Source organism: Squalius cephalus (assembly GCF_949319135.1).
Source record: "Squalius cephalus genome assembly, chromosome: 9".
Taxonomy (NCBI): domain Eukaryota; kingdom Metazoa; phylum Chordata; class Actinopteri; order Cypriniformes; family Leuciscidae; genus Squalius; species Squalius cephalus.
Genome location: NC_137130.1, coordinates 24405016 through 24424222, shown reverse-complemented (window position 1 = coordinate 24424222; position 19207 = coordinate 24405016). Strand labels below are relative to the sequence as shown.

Sequence of the window (19207 nt, the reverse complement as noted above, 5' to 3'; positions counted from 1 at the left end):
GTCACATCTACGTCGTCAAGCTCAGTTTAAGTCTGCGTTGTACACAGTAAGTGAGTGCTTCTAATCGACTTCACTTTTCTCCGTTGAAATCTATGGGGTCGCTGTGTCTATTTCTTATACTGTCTATGTGGCAAACGCATACCAACACACAGGAAACCATCCAAAACATCCCAACAACCGTGTAGCAAAGCGCTAAAAACCATTTAGAACAACCTAACCGCATATCAATAACGCATTGGCAATTACCAAAAACTTTCTAACAACCTCACAACAATTGTGCAAAAAACTTACTCTACAAAAATAAAACTTACTCATAAAACTCTAAACTTACTCTAGAAAATAAAACTTACTCATAAAACTATCAATTAACTCTATTTAGGTCCCACTGTGTGATACTCCGGGCTCCATGTGACACAGTGATGACTCAGTGTCTGGGCTTCTTTCTTCGGGGTTCCTCAGGCAGGGGCTCTTCACTGATGTCCACGTGGATTCGAGGAGCGAAGCTTCTGCTGGTTGTGGAGAAGCTCTCAGTGATCCGGACGCATCCATCAGGAATCTCCTCCAGTGAAGGGCGGTTGAGTGCCTCCCACAGTCGCTGCTTGATCTTCAGTCCTAGTTTAACCCTCTGGGGTCGGCAAACGCGTCAACATTATAAATGTCCTTACTGACACTTTTGATCATTTTAATGTATCCTTTCTGAAAAAAATAAATAATAATAACACTAACATATAAAAAACATTATACTAAGCATCTCATTTTGTGTTTGCACTTAGTACTTAGCTGTAAAATTTTGTTTCTTTCTCTCTTCGTTCCACAGCCCTCACCACTGACATCAGGTGAAGTTACTTTACATGCTTTGCAGAAAGTAATATAGAAACTCCATGTAAAACTTAACAATAATTATTTACAAGAAAAGGGATTTCATGCAAATTTAAATTAAATTTGAAATTCAAATCAAATCAAATCAAATTAAAATTTAAATTATAAATGCAACAAACTCGAAGCATATTTGTTTGGCGTTGTTCTTCTTGACAGTGGACACAATGGAGGACCAGGTGGACAGACTTAAGGCCCGTTCACACCAAGGACGATAACTATAAAGATAACGATAAAGATATAATTCTAAAAATCGTTCTCCATATTAAAGAATAACAGAGTTCACACCACAACTATAACGATAAAGATATGAGGAACGATATCGTTGGGATCGCTTTCAGAACGATTTTTTTCCAGCTGTCGAACGATAAAACACTGACAGCCAATCAGAATCCATTCTAATTTAAAGGTCTCGCGCATTTAAAATGGATCTGGATCATCCGGGCGCGCGCGTGCTTAGAATAAAAAGACCGTTATCGGTCGTTTGTGTGGACCCTTAAAGCCAGGACCTTCAACATGCACTGGGACGGTTTGCAGCCGAGTGTGAAGCGGCTAGGATGAGAATCAGCACCTCCAAATCCGAGGCCATGGTCCTCAGTCAGGAAAGGGTGGTTTGCCCACTTCAGGTTGGTGGAGAGTTCCTGCCTCAAGTGGAGGAGTTTAAGTATCTTGGGGTTTTGTTCACGAATGAGGGAAGGATGGAACGGGAGATTGACAGACGGATCGGTGCAGCTTCTGCAGTAATGCGGTCGATGTACCGGTCTGTCGTGGTGAAGAAGGAGCTGAGCCGCAAGGCGAAGCTCTCGATTTACCGGTCAATCTATGTTCCTATACTCTCACCTATAGTCATGAGCTGTGGGTCATGACCGAAAGGACAAGATCCCGGATACAGGCGACCGAAATGAGCTTTCTCAGGGTGGCTGGGCGATCCCTTAGAGACAGGGTGAGAAGCTCGGTCACTCGGGAGGAGCTCAGAGTAGAGCCGCTGCTCCTCCACATCGAGAGGGGTCAGCTGAGGTGGCTCGGGCATCTGTTCCGGATGCCTCCTGGACGCCTTCCCGGGAAGGTGTTCCGGGCGCGTCCCACTGGGAGGAGACCCCGGGGAAGACCTAGGACACGCTGGAGGGACTATGTCTCCTGGCTGGCCTGTATGGGAACGCCTCGGTGTCCCCCCGGAAGAGCTGGAGGAAGTGTCTAGGGAGAGGGAAGTCTGGGCATCTCTGCTTAGACTGCTGCCCCCGCGACCCGGCCCCGGAAAAGCGGAAGAAGATGGTATGGTATGGTATGGTATGGTATGGTATGGTATATATATGTTTTTTTATAAAACACCACTTTAACCCAAACTGATTAATAAAAACAAGTTTAAATGGGTAAATTTTCTATAAATATTTTTGAGTCTTCATTTTCTTTTCTGACAATGCCTACTCCAGTTTTTGTTAAAACACACTATACATGCAAATTATGTGAATTTTAGGTAGGCTACGTTTTGTGTGAAATCATTTTATCACGTTTATCATTTATTTTTGTCCATCAAAAGTGTGCTTTCACTCACTCGGCGCCGAAACCCTCCTCTTCATTGCTGCTCACGCGACGCTCCTGCTTGACGCTCACGCGCTGCTCCTGCTCGCGGTGTGAATGCACTCATTGCACATGCACGCCGGAAAAAATTTGCGCTGCTCACGCGCCGCTCGCGCTTGCGGTCTGAAACGGCCGTAATTCACAAGGTTTCCTACATGTGCGTTCCGTGTGTGAATCTCAGTGCCGTCGCAGGTGGGGTGCGAGGCCCTGTGCGAACTTGAAATGCGAGGCCCTGCTCTTTGATGTGGATGCTCAATTGCGCATGAATAACAGTTACGGACGGACGTAGCTGTTCTAGGTCTATTGCACGCTAATTCTCGACTAATTCTCGCTGCAATACGTTTTTATCAAGTAGAATAATACAGCATAATCATGCACATCTCAGAGTCAGCTATGACTTTTTGCTATTTATTTCAGAGGGGAAAAAAATCAAATGTGCATCCGCCTATCTTAGTAACGTGTATCTTTATGGTCCAGTGGTAGAACTGTCGCCTATCGTGTCAGAGGTTCTCGGTTCTAGTCCGCGCTCGTGTAGTTTTTTTTTTTAATCGTATTGTTTTTTCCTCATCAAAACCGATTATGTTCATCAGTGGTTGTATATCAAGCAGGGACACATTTGTGTGCATTATGTTTGGTGATTTCACCAGAACGAATAGAGTATCCGCAACGGATTGAAGCGCGCGTCCGAGTGAAGTTAGTGCGGTGTGTGCGCGAGCCACACGAGAAAACACTGTATCCGCGCCACTGATCGCAGCGGCAACGAGCACTTTGATCACTTGATTTAAAAAACATGTCAGCGCTAGATCGTCTCTTATTTTAAAAAACAAACGAAATGAATGCTCTGCCAGTTAACTGGAGATGTTTTATTTGTAGAATTGTTATATTTTTTGAGATGTTTTAAAAAGTGGTGGGGACAAAAAAAAAATTTGTAAAAAAAAAAAAAAAACAGCAGGATTGCGAGGCCCCCTAGTGGCGCAAGGCCCTGTGCGGTTGCACAGTCTATGCGACGGCTCTGTGTGTGATGCTGATGTTGCGCGATGTTAATCATGCGGCGCCCGAGTGCATAAAATCGGCATATGCCAGACTTAAAGTCACGTGAAAATCGGCTAATTCCGGTCACCAGCCGATCAATCAGTTCATCTCTAAAAGATTAGCATTAAAAGTATAATGTTCAGATAGGCTATGCAACAAATTAGTATAATGCTATTTCATAACAACACTCATATTAACAAATATTTGTACGTTTTTTTAGGCTATTTTTTTCCCACATTTCTGCAGCGCCCCCACTTTGAAAACCCCAGCAGAGCACCAATTTATTATTAAGTCATTACATAGATTTGGTTTTGGAAATATGTTTTGCAAAGTAATTAAAACCCTTTACAATAATAGAAGCTGTTTGTAACACAGGTTAAATAAAGGTAATTATTTAATTTATACACCATTTAGTGATATCATATTCCCTTAATAAAAGTCGATAAGAGATGAAAAAATTAAGAATAAAAATAATATATGCGAATTCATTCTAGATAAAAAAGCTCAGTGATCAACCAATGAGAGCTCTTTGTCATTCGCGCCATGGGTGTCGACGAGAGGAGCAGACGCAATCTGATCGTCGTGATCCATTATATAAATCTTAGATTGAAAATCTTTGAAAAGTATGATAAAGTTTGAGTCTGAGATCTAATTAATTTGATGCATTCTGAATAAGAAGCCGACTGAATAGAGGAATACATTCTACTTGTTCACCGACGCCATTTTCTGATCACGCACGCCTGTAGTTGAAGTGCCTGTGTGAGAGCAAAAGAAAAAAATCGATCACAAAGAGTTTACCGTCGCCATTGTTGGCCACTTGTCTGTATAAGAAAGAAAGCTATTGATTCAGAGGTAAACGAATGTGATTATATTAGTTCATGAAGAAATGGTAATTGTAACTGTGTAAGTTATTAGATGTTATTCTGGATCTTTGATGTGGAACTTATTTTGAAATGTACTGAATGAATGTTCTGGTCTGTGATCAGGCCAGGGTTTTTTTTTTTTTTTTTTTTTCCTTCTTTGTCTTTCCGTTTTTTTTGTTTTTTCTTTCTTCTTGTTTTCTTGGAGACATGATGACTGGAGATAATTCTTCTGACGGAATTCAAATCTTATCTGTATTATAAAAATAAAAATAATCTACTAAATTACTGCTAATAATCCAGACAAGTGCTACATGTTCGATTAAATTAAAGAATGGCACTTCCCCAAGGTTTAGTTTATCTAGAGGAGTCAGACAAGGGTGTCCCATTTCTCACTATTTATTTCTACTTTGTGTGCAGCTACTCTCAATGTTTATCTGTGAAAGCGGTATTTAGGGTATCCGTATAGCAGATCGAGAAGTTGTTATTAGCCAATTAGCAGATGACACTACCTTATTTTTAAGAGATGCTTCCCAAATCCCTATAGTAATTGATTATATAAAACTGAGTTAATGTCTATTAAAGATTGCACCGCACCCTCTTTTTATAATATTCCAGTTAGATCTGAAGTTACATATTTAGGCATTGTGCACTAAAAATCAAGATAAAAGAAGTACCTTGAACTTGATAATAAAAGCCCAAAGAAGATTTAACGCATGGTTGCAGAGAGACTTGACCTTGAGAGGCAGAGCACTGTCGATATAACCCGATAAAATTTTATTGGGAAAAACAAAATATCTTAAGAAGTCTGTAATAATGAATAGATAAAAGGATGGTGGGTTGAATTTTCTTGATTTCTCATCTCTGAACAACACTTTAAAAATTAATTGGATTAGACAGTTTTTGTGTAATCCAAATTCAATTTGGAATTGTATCCCTAATTACTTCTTTTCCAAATTAGGTGGTCTCCCTTTCCTATGGATCTGCAATTACAATATTGCTAGAATCCCTTACAACGTATCTAAGTTCCATAAGCAAGCATTACTTGCGTGGTGGTGTTTCATTTTTGAGCACAACTTTTCCCCTCACCGTACTTTATTTGGAACAACCGGGATATTGTATATAAGAATAAGTCTTTGTTTTTTTAGTAATTGGTTTGAGAAACATATTTTGACTGTTTCTCAGTTATTAGATTCAGAAGGTCTTACTTTAAATTATGAAGAATTTTTACGTAAACTCCCAGTAGGAAAACTGCTTTTTGTCACATCCTTCATCATGTAATTATAGAATTAGATCTCTCTTTCAAAAGGAGCTTTTAACAATTCCATATGTGGCGTCATATTGCAGAATTTGGTTGATATTGATTGGAAAAAAGTATATACTCTGCCTTTGAAATACATAATAACTAACAAGGCTAGAGAAATTTCATTCAAATTATTACACAAATTTTACCCTGCTAAAGCTTTTTGAAAAGGTTTAAGTCAGATATAGACACAAGTTGTTCTTTCTGTGGCGCCCCTGATGAAACTGCTCCTCATATCTTCTGGGATTGTCCTCATGCAACTATTTTGGGACGAATTTTCTCATTTTATTAACTGCAATGTGCTTCCGGGTTTCTCTTTGTTTTTTAAGGATTTCATGTTTTACTTCTTTAACATACAAAAAGCTAAAACTAACGAATACTTTATTATTATTAATCTATTATTGCTCCTTGCAAAATTTCACACTCACCGCTGTTAATTCTCTCTTCAAAATCCTACATTCCTTGTTTTTAGGAGAGAGATCCAACAGTACATCTAAAATATTTCATCATCTAAGAATCTTAAAGCTCTTAAGACAATAACCTTGTTTCAACTTTTTAATTTATTTCATTAAAGTTTTCTGTTCTGTTTTTCTTCTGTTTTTATATGTATATATAGGCTATATGAAACCTGTATGTATAGGCCCATGTATATAATGTATGTATAAATTATGGATTTTATTATAATTTAATTGTATGTAACCTTTACATTTTTGCTATGTACTTGTATTTTTGATACCTTGGCATTAAAAAATACAAAATAAGGTGGTTAGAGGACCTGCCCCTCCTGAAGAATACAGAATTGTTTCCATATAAAGATAAAAGTGTTTGGAAAATGCTGAGGTGCAATAGGTGATTGTCTACAAAAACAATAATTGTGTTATGCTAGTTGAAAGTCTCCTCATATCCTGATAGCAATCACAATGTTAAGCGGTCTAACACACATACCATTTCTCAAAATCAGGTACGCCAAAATTGTTTATATAAAATATTATTTATTTTATTACAATAAAATTTATATAAAATGTATATACAATAATAGTTAATGAACAATAACAGCCATTATTCAAGAATACAAAGATCATTTATGTATTATTCACAAATATACAAAGATGGTGTTCTCTGGAGATCCTTCGGAGAGGGCCGTGGCAGAAGCAGCTTTCACAGGAACTTCTGGGGCGGCTAAGAGAGGAATCCTGACATTGCTCTTTACGTCTTATTCTGTGACCTGAAACAAACAAACAAAAAAGGTTACAGTCATAGATTACAATTAGAAGAAAACATTTTTAAAATCTTTACAATGAAAAGTGAATATAATCTTCAAAATCATTTGCAGCTGATCTTAGGCTCTAGTGTTGTCACGATACTAGAATTTCTAACTTCGATACGATACCTTGAAAAATATCGATTTTCGATACCACGGAGAAAAAAACTGCCACAATATTAAGGGGTTATTTTTTTTATTTAAAGCTAAATATAACAAGTCTAGAACATATATTTTACATTAACAAAAATGTCCTGAGGTAGTGCACTTGTTCAAAAGCCTCTCAGATTGCATTACATTCAAAAACCAATAAAGTGCAAGTAAAAAAAAAAAAGTGCAATCTTTTGTATTTCCAAGTAAAATCAAATCCAATCACAATGTCAACAAAAGATACTTAAACTTCAAGCAAAAACAAAATCAGTGCAATCTTATGCATCAAGTATCAAATTAGCAAACAAAATAATTAAATGGAATCTGTTGCTGCAGTTTTATGCAGATTTTCTCTACAGAGGTGAGTGAGATTGACACCCATTACTGTATCCTACAGTTGTTTTGCAACTTTCAGATTTTGAGCTAGGAACACCAGCATGTCAATGTGCTCCTCTGTAAGTCGTGCCCTTCTTGCACTGCAAATGAGCCCTGATGTACTAAATACACGCTCTGAAGCTGAACTTGAAGCAGAGATACACAGATACTTTTTAGCAAACTGGGCAAGGTGAGGTAAAGTTGTCTCATGTGTCCTCCACCATGTGAGTGGGTCCTCTCCTGCACTGATTTCAGGCATCTTTTCATATACTGAAAACTCATTTTTGAGTTCTGTTTCTGCACCCTCACCTTCTTCTCTGGATGATGAACCCTCTCCATGTTCACTCTTTTTTCCCCCCTGTATGTTTGCTAACAGACTCTTCAGATCTGATTTAGTTTTTTTTGCTGGTTGCTGCTTGTCATCTGGAGATGATGTTTGCTGACTTTGGCCCCCTGCTTTTAGCAAATTGACACTGACCATAAGATTCTGTTTAACCTCCTCTCTTAAGGTTACAAAACTGTCCTTGAACCTTGGGTCAAGAAATGTGGCAGTGTTTAATATCAGCTGCAGATGTGTGTTCTCATATCTCTGTCTGAGATCTTCTCTGATGTTGTCTTTAAGTTGACGTTTTAGGTTGCTGTCACCTTCCTCAACTGTCAAAGTAGAGAAGATCTTCCAACTCAGAGGCAGGACTGCAGAGAGAGTGGTGTGTTTTTCAATACCTCTTTTACAGTCTCAAGAACTGTAATATCTGAATCTTTTGGCATGAGGTGCCATTTCTTCCGATCATCAGCTAGAACTGAACAGACAGCTTGCTGCTGTTCTAGAAATCTCTCCACCATCTCATAAGCTGAGTCCCAGCGTGTGGGCTCATCATGGATCATTCTGTGTTCAGGCAGTTGCAAATCTTTTTGTTTTTTCTTCAGCTGTCGCAACATCTTTGGTGACCTGCTGAAGGCAGACACTGTCTTTCTCAACCTCGACAGTGATCCAGACACACGGTCTATATCCAGGCCCTTGTTAATGGCAAGGTGCAAGTTATGCCCAAAGCAGGGGACCCATGTGAAGTCTTGCTGAAATGCTTTCTTGTTTGCTGAAGCATTATCAGTGGTGATACCAGCCATGTATGACATGTCCAGCTTCCATGCTTCTTGTATCATCTCTTCCAATGCTTCCCTCAAGCATTCTGCTGTGTGCTCAGTGTTGAGCCCAACACAGCCCAAACACCAGCTCTGCATGTCCCAGGTTTCAGTGACAAATTGCAGAGTTACTGCCATGAACGTGGAAGTGGCCCTGCTTGTCCACAGATCAGTGGTGCATGAAAAAAAGGTTTTCCTTCCAAGATGGTTCATGACTATTTCTTTTGTTTCGTTATATAGGGCTGGGATTTCAGTGTGCATGAAAAAGTTGCGTGAAGGAAGGGCATACCTGTTGTTCAAATGTTCAAGAAGTTGTTTGAAGCCAGGTTTCTCAACAGTATACACAGGAACCTGATCCATGCATATGTACACTGCTACAGCCCTGTTCAACTTCTTGGCTTCATTTGAGTTTGCTTCATACTTTCTTTGCTGTTCAAATACAGCTGGTAGTGTAGGTTGTGATTGTGTTGTTTTTGTTGCAGGTCGAGTCTCATCTTCTTTCTGGTGCTACAAGAGAATGCCAAACTTTAATAAACATTTTTTTTTTTTTTAGACCACACTTTTAAAATTAACTGAATGAACTAATCTAAGAACTTAGGTTAATGGTAATAGATATTTGTTAACATAAATAAGCAATGAAAAATACTTACAAAACATTTGTTAATCAAAGTTAAAAGTTTATTTAAACTAACATTCACTAATACATGTACTAATTAAAATCCAAAGTTCTATTTGTTAATATTTTTTCATTGGACCAGAGCTAACATGATCCGTTATATTTTTATTACCTAATACCTACTGTTATCAAAGATTAAAATATACTGTAACAAATGCATTGCTCATCGGTCATAAAAGCTGGTTAATACATTAACGTTATTTGATGAACAGATTTAAACGCAAACGTGCGTGCATCACACGCGAAAACAGTGCTCACTGGATCGACATGAAGTCGTCAAGTCACCTTTATTTATATAGTGCTTTTAACAATACAGATTGTGTCAAAGCTCTTAACAGTATCAAATTGGAGGATAGAGTGTCAGTAATGTATAATAATAATACCAACCTCGAGAAATTCTTTATACAGATCTATCCGGGTGTCGGTCTCTCAGGTGCTTTGCTATATTAGTGGTGTTAGCGCCTTTTGTTAGCACTGTTCTGTAGCATCTCTTGCATATTGGCTTGCTTGTGTCCTTCGGCTTTCCGTGTTCATTTGCCTCATATGCTAAATATTTCCAGATAGCACTCCTGCTGTGTTCCTTATCAACCAAAGCCGGTCGCGCGGGCGCTGCACTCGCCATCTTTCCATTCACTTCACTTTTGCTAACCAGAGCGAATGAGACGAGTGCGAGTGCGCGTGCGCGTGTGGTGTTTTTCAACGCGCCTTTGGAGAGAAGTGAAAGTGAAAGCGCGGCTAGTATCGATACTTCGGGAAATTAGTATTGGTACCGTTCAGATATTTCAGTATCGATATTTATCGAAATATCGATATTTTTGACAACACTATTAGGCTCATTACCTTAAACCATTCATGTCGAAGGATTTTCCTCAAATAAATCCGTTGTCTTGGGCTTTCCTTCAGGAGGGATCGAATCAGGAGGCAGCATTCTGTGCAGAACGATAGAAGCGAGTCAGATTATTACCTTCAACTTTACACCTGCTGTCTTTGTATTAAGCTGTAAGATTCCACTATTCTATAAAGTACGGTCAGAAAATCAGGAAAAAGTGCTTGTATTATCCAATATCTATCTTCTATACAGCCACTTGGCTCAGGTGTTACTTTTTCGTACTTTCTTTGTTTTGTATGATTTAAAGTTGGTCTTCTTTGTTGTGATGAATGCCAATGAAAATGCCTGGAACACACTTTCAATGATCTTGGGATGTTTGCGAATGTATGTCCGTGCGTCTTATGGCGGATATCCAGGCCATCCATCTCCGCTTGGTCACATCGGACACATGACTCATTCATTCTGTTTTCAGGCCGGGAAACAATAAAAAAGCCCGCTGTCTAATTTTATGCCCCGTCGATCGTGTGACTGTGAACGAACATTACATCCAAAAACAACTAAAACTTCCTCGGCGCCTCGTCGCGCGAGTGGCCTCACAAAATGGCGACTTTTCCCATCAGCCACCGCGGCGCTAGAGCCGTGACGTCACGTCGCCAAGCCCTATACAGCCACTTGGCTCAGGTGTTACTTTTTCATACTTTCTTTGTTTTGTATGATTTAAAGTTGGTCTTCTTTGTTGTGATGAATGCCATCTTACCGTTTGACAAGCCAGGCTCAGACCAGATGTCTTCATCAATCATTTGCTTGTCTCGTGGTTCTGGAAAGCGTCCACACACCAACAGGAATAAGAGCACTCCCAGAGACCACACGGTAGCTGGTTTCCCGTGGTACTTGCCCTCTGCGCAGGACTCAGGTGGGCGGTAGCGTAGAGTGCCTGCAGAAAAAAGATTTGTCTGATGGGTGAAATACCATAACATGTGGTAAAAACATCTGGTGTTTTTAATTTAAAAAAATGCTGCCTCAAATGTGAGATATGGTTTATATGATACCAATTGAACTAGTCACTAGAACTTAAGTCCCAAACTACAGGTTTGATTCATAATTCATACCACAGAATGTTTCATAGCCAGATTCCTGCAGGAGATCCCCGCACCCGAAGTCGATCAGTTTGACCTCAAGCGTTTCTGTGTTGACCAGCAGGTTCTCCAGCTTAACATCCCGGTGAAACACTCCACGGCGACAGCACATATGAGCAGCCAGTGTTGCCTGCGCCATGATGAACCGCGCTGTGTCCTCATCTAGGACGCCTTCGTGACGATTACAGAAATGCCACAGATCTTCACAGGGTGAGGGACGCTCCAAGACCATGATATATTGGTCAGGCTGGTCCTGCCAGTCCAGCAACTCAATGATCTCTGAAACTTTGGGGCCCCTATTAGCCAGGATTGATAGGCCGACCTCTAAAGGGAAGGGTGCGGGATGACCAGGCTGGAAGAAAGATCATTATTATATGAAGGTGTTGTCATTATGTTTACATATTTTAATTTGAAAACCACATAGTGAGTGTAGGCTACTTACAATGTAGATGTATTTCAGGTTCTGCGGCTTTCTGGCAATTTTCACTGCCACCTGATCAACCAAAAAAAAACATTGTTACATTTCTAACATGTCAAATGCAGTAAATACTGTAGTGGAAAAATCTACACAAAAAGACTTGAAATGGATGTAGTGAGACAAAATAATTTGCTGGCTAAATATTGTAAGAAAATGACGATACCTCAAGGCCATCCTCCAAGCGTTTCCCTTCATAAACGGAGCCGAATGATCCCTCACCAAGCATTCTGCCCATCTCATACCGGCTCAGAATGTTGTCTGCAAAAAGATGATTCAATTTAGTTGCATGGACAGCAGTGAGTTTAATGTTTGAGGTCATGGCCGTAAACTCACCCTCAGTTGTCTCGCCCGCTCTGTTGTTGTGACCTGGTGCTGGACTGACTGGACTGTGATGGACTGGAGCTGGAGGGGTTTGAACCTGATGATCTTCAAGACCACCGGATAGAGCAAGGAATATCAAACAAAAGCATGTTTAAATGCAATCAAAAAATATTAAACACTGCATAGTCATATTATGGTGATTCTTCAGTTACTACATGAATTCTAAAAAAGTTCTGTTTAAATATTTAAGACATGTCCTGGAAAAAATCATAACTTTGATCAAACTTTGGGATTTTGATATAGGTGTGAATTTGTAACATATGGTAATTAATGGCACTTCATCCAAGGGAACAGAAAAATTCCCTTAATTAATTAAGTTCCCATGGATGACACATTTCCATTAATGGATACTCATATCTCGCTGAAACTGATGTAGACTTTATGATGTCCAGAGCACTAATAAACAGAGCATTTACACATTGTCAACTGGTCACTGGATTTACCCTCAGCGTGTCTCTCACTAATGGTTGCAGTGGTCTGATCCTCCACTTTCTGACCCTGAGCTGAGCCACTGCTGTGAAGAGAGAGATGCTCTCCAGAACTCCAGTGAAGAGTGATCAGATCTACAGACCTACTCTTCTTCCTCTGTCTCTCCTGACTATCACTTCCCTCACTACTAACAGGCTGATGATATACATAGAGCACATAGAAGAGATTTGACCCTGATTTCTTTCCATATCACAATAAACAAAGAACATTTAAAACAAATGCACAAAAAGGTGTCAAAATCATCCAAATATTAATATATATTCAAATTCATTTGTAGCTTATTAGGGCCAATACCTCAAACCAACTCCGGAAAAGTGCTGGACTGTGGTGGCCTGGAGCTGGAGGGGTTTGAACCTGCTGATCTGCAGGAGGAAGAACTTCAAAAATTATATTTTGATATAATATGGTGTGTTCAAATATGGTAATTAATGACACTACAGTGATATTCTCCAATGGTCATTTGTTTTACCCTCAGACTTACCCATCCTCCTCCTCTTTCTCATTGGCATCTCATTTTCAGCGCTCTGATGGGAGTCGTACACCTGTCTCTTCAGTGCCTGACCTCTGCGAGAGTGTTTGGAGGAAGTGGACGGACGTCCATCATCTGGGCTCTGCTCCCTGTGAGCCGGACCTGTGGGCACAGAAACATGTGGGCCTGGCATCCTTCAAACTGCAATAAAAACAATACAAATACAATACAAAATACAATAGCCTACAATGCTCCTCAGAAATACCCCTCCCAAAAAAATAATTAATTAATTAAATAAAACTCTAAACTCCCTCTAAAATAAGAAAAGAACAATCAAATGAAAGACTCCTCAAAAATAATATGAAGTTTTAAAAAATACAACAATGTAACGTTAGGGGATATATTATCCGATCTCCTTGTAGAATGAAAGTCTCCTCTCTGAAATCCTCCGAACAGCTTCAAAATCTCAAGATCAACACAGAAAATATTCAGCAAAAGTCTCTGAATCAGCCTCGTCTAGTCTCTCAACCAACAGATAGCGATCAAAGTGTTGATATTTGCAGTCAGAATTCATAACACGCGTCCCCGTCGCCATAACAAATAAAATTTGAATCACTCATCACGCACGCGCACCCGAAGTCGCGTGCGTGAGCGAGCGCGTGAGCGCACATCGAATCTGCAAACAAACTGAATCTGTTCATGCAGGACTGAATGTAATTATTAAATAACCATTTAACAAGTGATATTATGATGTATAATTAATTACTGCTTAGCTACAAAATGGAAGTTTAACATTCAACCGTTAAAGCATGAAATAAGGTACCATGAATCAGTGAATTTGAGTTTGATGTGGCTATATTATCAGTAATAAAATAATCATTAAAAAATGTAATCGTTAAAAAAATGTCAATTCGATTCAGAGATGAATACTAATGTTGTCCACCAGAGGGAGCCACAGGATAGCAAATCCTTTAAGATCACAGTTAATAATAAAGTTATAATGCTAACTTTGTTTTAAATGGTTGATATAAACACTTTTAGATTGTTAGATTTATTCAGATATACAGAAAAAGAAATGTACATATAATGATATGTAATATAGTGTCTAATGTAATTGTCTAATGAGTTTATTGAATGACTTTTATGAGGTAAATGTAACATTGCTCTCAAGCTTTCTTAGTTTGAGTGATTACATGAGACATGATTAGTTTATTCATGATAGTTTTTTAGAAATTAGTAAAAAGGGAAAAAGGGTATTCAGTCAATAACCGCTTGAACTGAGGAGCTACAATGAGGTTGAAGGAGCTATTTGTTTAAATTTGATAATAATATTGACATAATTTGAAATCTGAAACTTTATAATAAAGCACAAAAGCAAATAGCGATTAGAAGGTGCACTAGGGGAGAGCAGGGCACAAAGTAACGCTTTTTGACTTTCTTAGTTTGTGTAAATCTACTTAGGGTTCAGAGTATTTATTTTTTCCCTCATTAATTTCACACATGTCTAGTACAATTATGTGTCTTTGTTTTTTAATATAGTATACACTTTTTTCTTGATATATCCCGAAAGAATGGAAGTGACATGTGACAACATGCCTCATAGGTGGGGTACATTGTAACATGTGAGGGGTTCATAGTAACATGACCATATGACAGCTTAAAATGCTATCTGATCTAATCAAACAAACATACAAGACAAACTAAAATATTTCCTCAATAAAATACAATTATTAACTTTTTCATATAAAATAATGCCATTTTTGAGTTTTGACTACGAACACAGGAAAACACAGCTATACAACATAGTTCAAAACATATTAATAATTAGTCATTTCTGAACATTGAATCTCAGTCTTTATTCACCTTTTTCTCATGTTTTCTCAATAGAATTAAAAAAAGTATAGAATAGAATAGCATATTTCTAATAGGGGCACATTGTAACGCAGTGTGACAACATGCCCCGCCTGCACAACTGGGATTTAAACCCTGCTAGTGTCTTCTGCTAGTTAGCAAAGCATTAAAGAACTATATCAACCGTTAAATAACATGTTAAAAAATAGAGATGAAAAATAACTTAAAGAAATTTACTTTTGCTATGGTTTAATAAATGTCTATCGATATCTTCCAAAAAAAACAAAACAAAACAAACGAATTTTGGCGCAATTATATCTCTATAAAGTGTTGATATGGCAACTAGTGAATACACCAAGTTTCGTCATGCTAGCATGTGTGGAAGTATTTAAAACAAGTGTGTTACAACTAGCCCCGTGTTACGTTGTGCCCCTCTCTCCACAATGTTCTGCTCGTTCATCAACTAAAAATGACTGACTTTAAGAATTGATATTCCTTCATAAAAATAAGAAGCAAATTGAAACTCTACATATTGATGGGACAGTGACTAATAACCCTCAAGAAATTGCAAATTTCTGTGCTGATTTTTACTGTAATCTTTAACCATCAACATTATTCTGAAGAGGCAACTACTTTTCTTGAATCTGTTAAACATTGCAAGACTATTTCGGGTTAATGATAGAAACCTCTGCTATAGTGAAATTACTTTATTAGAAGTTAATAACTCAATTATAGAACTTAAAATTTTGTTCGAGGATCTCCTCAATCCCGCCGTCATGTCTTTCATTGAGGAAGCAGAGGCTGAGGGCTCAGAGGTGGACTCGTCCATCACCCGGGCTGAAGTCACCGAGGTAGTCAAGAAACTCCTCGGTGGCAAGGCACCGGGGGTGGATGAGATCCGCCCTGAGTACCTCAAGTCTCTGGATGTTGTGGGGCTGTCTTGGCTGACACGCCTCTGCAGCATCGCGTGGCTGTTGGGGACAGTGCCTCTGGGATGGCAGACCGGGGTGGTGGTCCCTCTTTTTAAGAAGGGGGACCGGGGGGTGTGTTCCAACTACAGGGGGATCACACTTCTCAGCCTCCCTGGGAAAGTCTATGCCAGGGTACTGGAGAGGAGAACACGGCCGATACTGTAGTAGAACCTCGGATTCAGGAGGAACAGTGTGGTTTTCGTCCGGGCCGTGGAACACTGGACCAGCTCTATACCCTCTACAGGGTGCTGGAGGGCTCATGGGAGTTGGCCCAACCAATCCACATGTGCTTTGTGGATTTGGAGAAGGCATTCGACTGTGTCCCTTGCGGCGGCCTGTGGAGGGACCGAAGCAGGAGCTTGGTTCGCAGTGCCGACAGTAAGTCAGACTTGTTCCCGGTGCATGTTGGACTCCGGCAGGGCTGCCCTTTGTCGCCGGTTCTGTTCATAATTTTTATGGACAGAATTTCTAGGCGCAGCCAGGGGCCGGAGGGTGTCAGGTTTGGGGACAACACGATTTCGTCTCTGCTCTTTGCAGATGATGTTGTTGTGTTGGCCCCTTCAAGCCAGGACCTTCAGCATGCACTGGGACGGTTTGCAGCCGAGTGTGAAGCGGCTGGGATGAGAATCAGCACCTCCAAATCCGAGGCCATGGTCCTCAGTCGGGAAAGGGTGGTTTGCCCACTTCAGGTTGGTGGAGAGTTCCTGCCTCAAGTGGATGAGTTTAAGTATCTTGGGGTTTTGTTCACGAATGAGGGACGGATGGAATGGGAGATTGACAGACGGATCGGTGCAGCTTCTGCAGTAATGCGGTCGATGTACCGGTCTGTCGTGGTAAAGAAAGAGCTGAGCCGCAAGGCGAAGCTCTCGATTTACCGGTCAATCTATGTTCCTACTCTCACCTATGGTCATGAGCTGTGGGTCATGACCGAAAGGACAAGATCCCGGATACAGGCGGCCGAAATGAGCTTTCTCCGCAGGGTGGCTGGGCGATCCCTTAGATAGGGTGAGAGATAGGGTGAGAAGCTCGGTCACTCGGGAGGAGCTCAGAATAAAGCCACTGCTCCTCCACATCGAGAGGGGTCAGCTGAGGTGGCTCGGGCATCTGTTCCGGATGCCTCCTGGACGCCTTCCCGGGAAGGTGTTCCGGGCGCGTCCCACTGGGAGGAGACCCCGGGGAAGACCTAGGACACGCTGGAGGGACTATGTCTCCTGGCTGGCCTGGGAACGCCTCGGTGTCCCCCCGGAAGAGCTGGAGGAAGTGTCTAGGGAGAGGGAAGTCTGGGCATCTCTGCTTAGACTGCTGCCCCCGCGACCCGGCCCTGGAAAAGCGGAAAAAGATGGTATGGTATGGTATATGTTTTTTTATAAAACACCACTTTAACCCAAACTGATTAATAAAAACAAGTTTAAATGGGTAAATTTTCTATAAATATTTTTGAGTCTTCATTTTCTTTTCTGACATTGCCTACTCCAGTTCTTGTTAAAACACAAATATTTTTACGTTTTTTTACTTTTTTTTTTCTCGCAATTTTTTTCCCAAATTTCTGCGGCACCCCCACTTTGAAAACCCCGGCTTTAGAGCACCAATTTATTATTAAGTCATTACATAGATTTGGTTTTGGAGATATGTTTTGCAAAGTAATTAAAACCCTTTACAAGAAGCTGTTTGTAACACAGGTTAAATAAATGTAATTATTTAATTTATACACCATTTAGTGATATCATATTCCCTTAATAAAAGTCGATAAGAGATGAAAAAATTAAGAATAAAAATAATATATGCGAATTCATTCTAGATAAAAAAGCTCAGTGATCATCAACCAATGAGAGCTCTTTGTCATTCGCGCCATGGGTGTCGACGAGCACGCGCGATGACAGAAGAGACGAGCTTGATTGAGAGGAGCAGACGCAATCTGAACGTCGTGATCCATTATATAAATCTTAGATTGAAAATCTTTGAAAAAGTTTGAGATCTAATTAATTTGATGCATTCTGAATAAGAAGCCGACTGAATAGAGGAATACATTCTACTTGTTCACCGACGCCATTTTCTGATCACGCACGCCTGTAGTTGAAGTGCCTGTGTGAGAGCAAAAGAAAAAAATCGATCACAAAGAGTTTACCGTCGCCATTGTTGGCCACTTGTCTGTATAAGAAAGAAAGCTATTGATTCAGAGGTAAACGAATGTGATTATATTAGTTCATGAAGAAATGGTAATTGTAACTGTGTATTAGATGTTATTCTGGATCTTTGATGTGGAACTTATTTTGAAATGTACTAAATGAATGTTCTGGTCTGTGATCAGGCCAGGGGTTTTTTTGTTTTTGTTTTTGTTTTTTTTTCCTTCTTTGTCTTTCCGTTTTATTTTATTTTATTTCTTCTTGTTTTCTTGGAGACATGATGACTGCACGACCCTCTGTGACATCCTGTAGACTTCGTGTTTGATGGCGAGCCAAGTTCGTAGAAAGGGAGAAGACATGTGGTCGTGGAGAGGAGGCCGATATCCTTTCCTTGAGTTTCCAGTGTTACTCGTTGAACTTGGAGCACGACAAATTTGATCTAAAGAACTTTTTCTTTTCTTTTTTTTTTTTGAGGGTGTATGGTCAACCACAACCCAGATTTGAGAGGCATTGAAACTTTTATGAGAAATACTTGAAGTTCTTTTGATAGAGAGATTATACTCTCTTTTGTTATTTCCTATTTGTTTATTTTCTCTCTGAATATTGAACTGACTATGTGTATATATGTTTGAAAAAAAAGTCAAGAGTACACTCGTGGGGGAAATTTTCATAGTCAGTTTTATTGTCTATTGTTCATGTGATCTTGTCATTTTAACAAGACTTTTTTTTTTATGTTATTAACTTTCTATTTTTTTTCCCCAAGTGAAACCAATTATATTTCTAATTAAACCTTATGTCTGTCTGTTACTTCTCATGATAACCCCGCCGTCTCCTTAGCGATCCCTAATTCTTCTGACGGAATTCAAATCTTATCTGTATTATAAAAATAAAAAGAATCTACTAAATTACTGCTAATAATCCAGACAAGTGCTACATGTTAGATTAAATTAAAGAATGGCACTTCCCCAAGGTTTAGTTTATCTAGAGGAGTCAGACAAGGGTGTCCCATTTCTCACTATTTATTTCTACTTTGGGTGCACCGCACCCTCTTTTTATAATATTCCAGTTAGATCTCAGTTAGAAGTTACATGTTTAGGCATCGTGCACTAAAAATCAAGATAAAAGAAGTACCTTGAACTTGATAATAAAAGCCCAAAGAAGATTTAACGCATGGTTGCAGAGAGACTTGACCTTGAGAGGCAGAGCACTGTCGATAAAACCCGATCAAA

At 39.6% G+C, this 19207-nt stretch overlaps 1 protein-coding gene across 1 annotated transcript; it reads right to left on the bottom strand.

Annotated features, from left to right (window-relative positions):
* Positions 1-424: 424 nt before the first annotated feature.
* On the bottom strand, positions 425-12035 carry LOC307163951 (serine/threonine-protein kinase pim-2-like; the record flags this gene model as incomplete). Its single annotated transcript, XM_079880298.1, has 8 exons — positions 12028-12035; positions 11858-11952; positions 11659-11709; positions 11190-11568; positions 10838-11014; positions 10092-10180; positions 8159-8668; positions 425-625 (listed from the first exon to the last, which is right to left on the bottom strand). The coding sequence occupies exons 2-8, from the start codon at positions 11927-11929 to the stop codon at positions 425-427; spliced, it is 1479 nt and encodes a 492-aa protein (XP_079736424.1). The 5' UTR covers positions 11930-11952; positions 12028-12035.
* Between the last annotated feature and the right edge of the window lie 7172 nt (positions 12036-19207).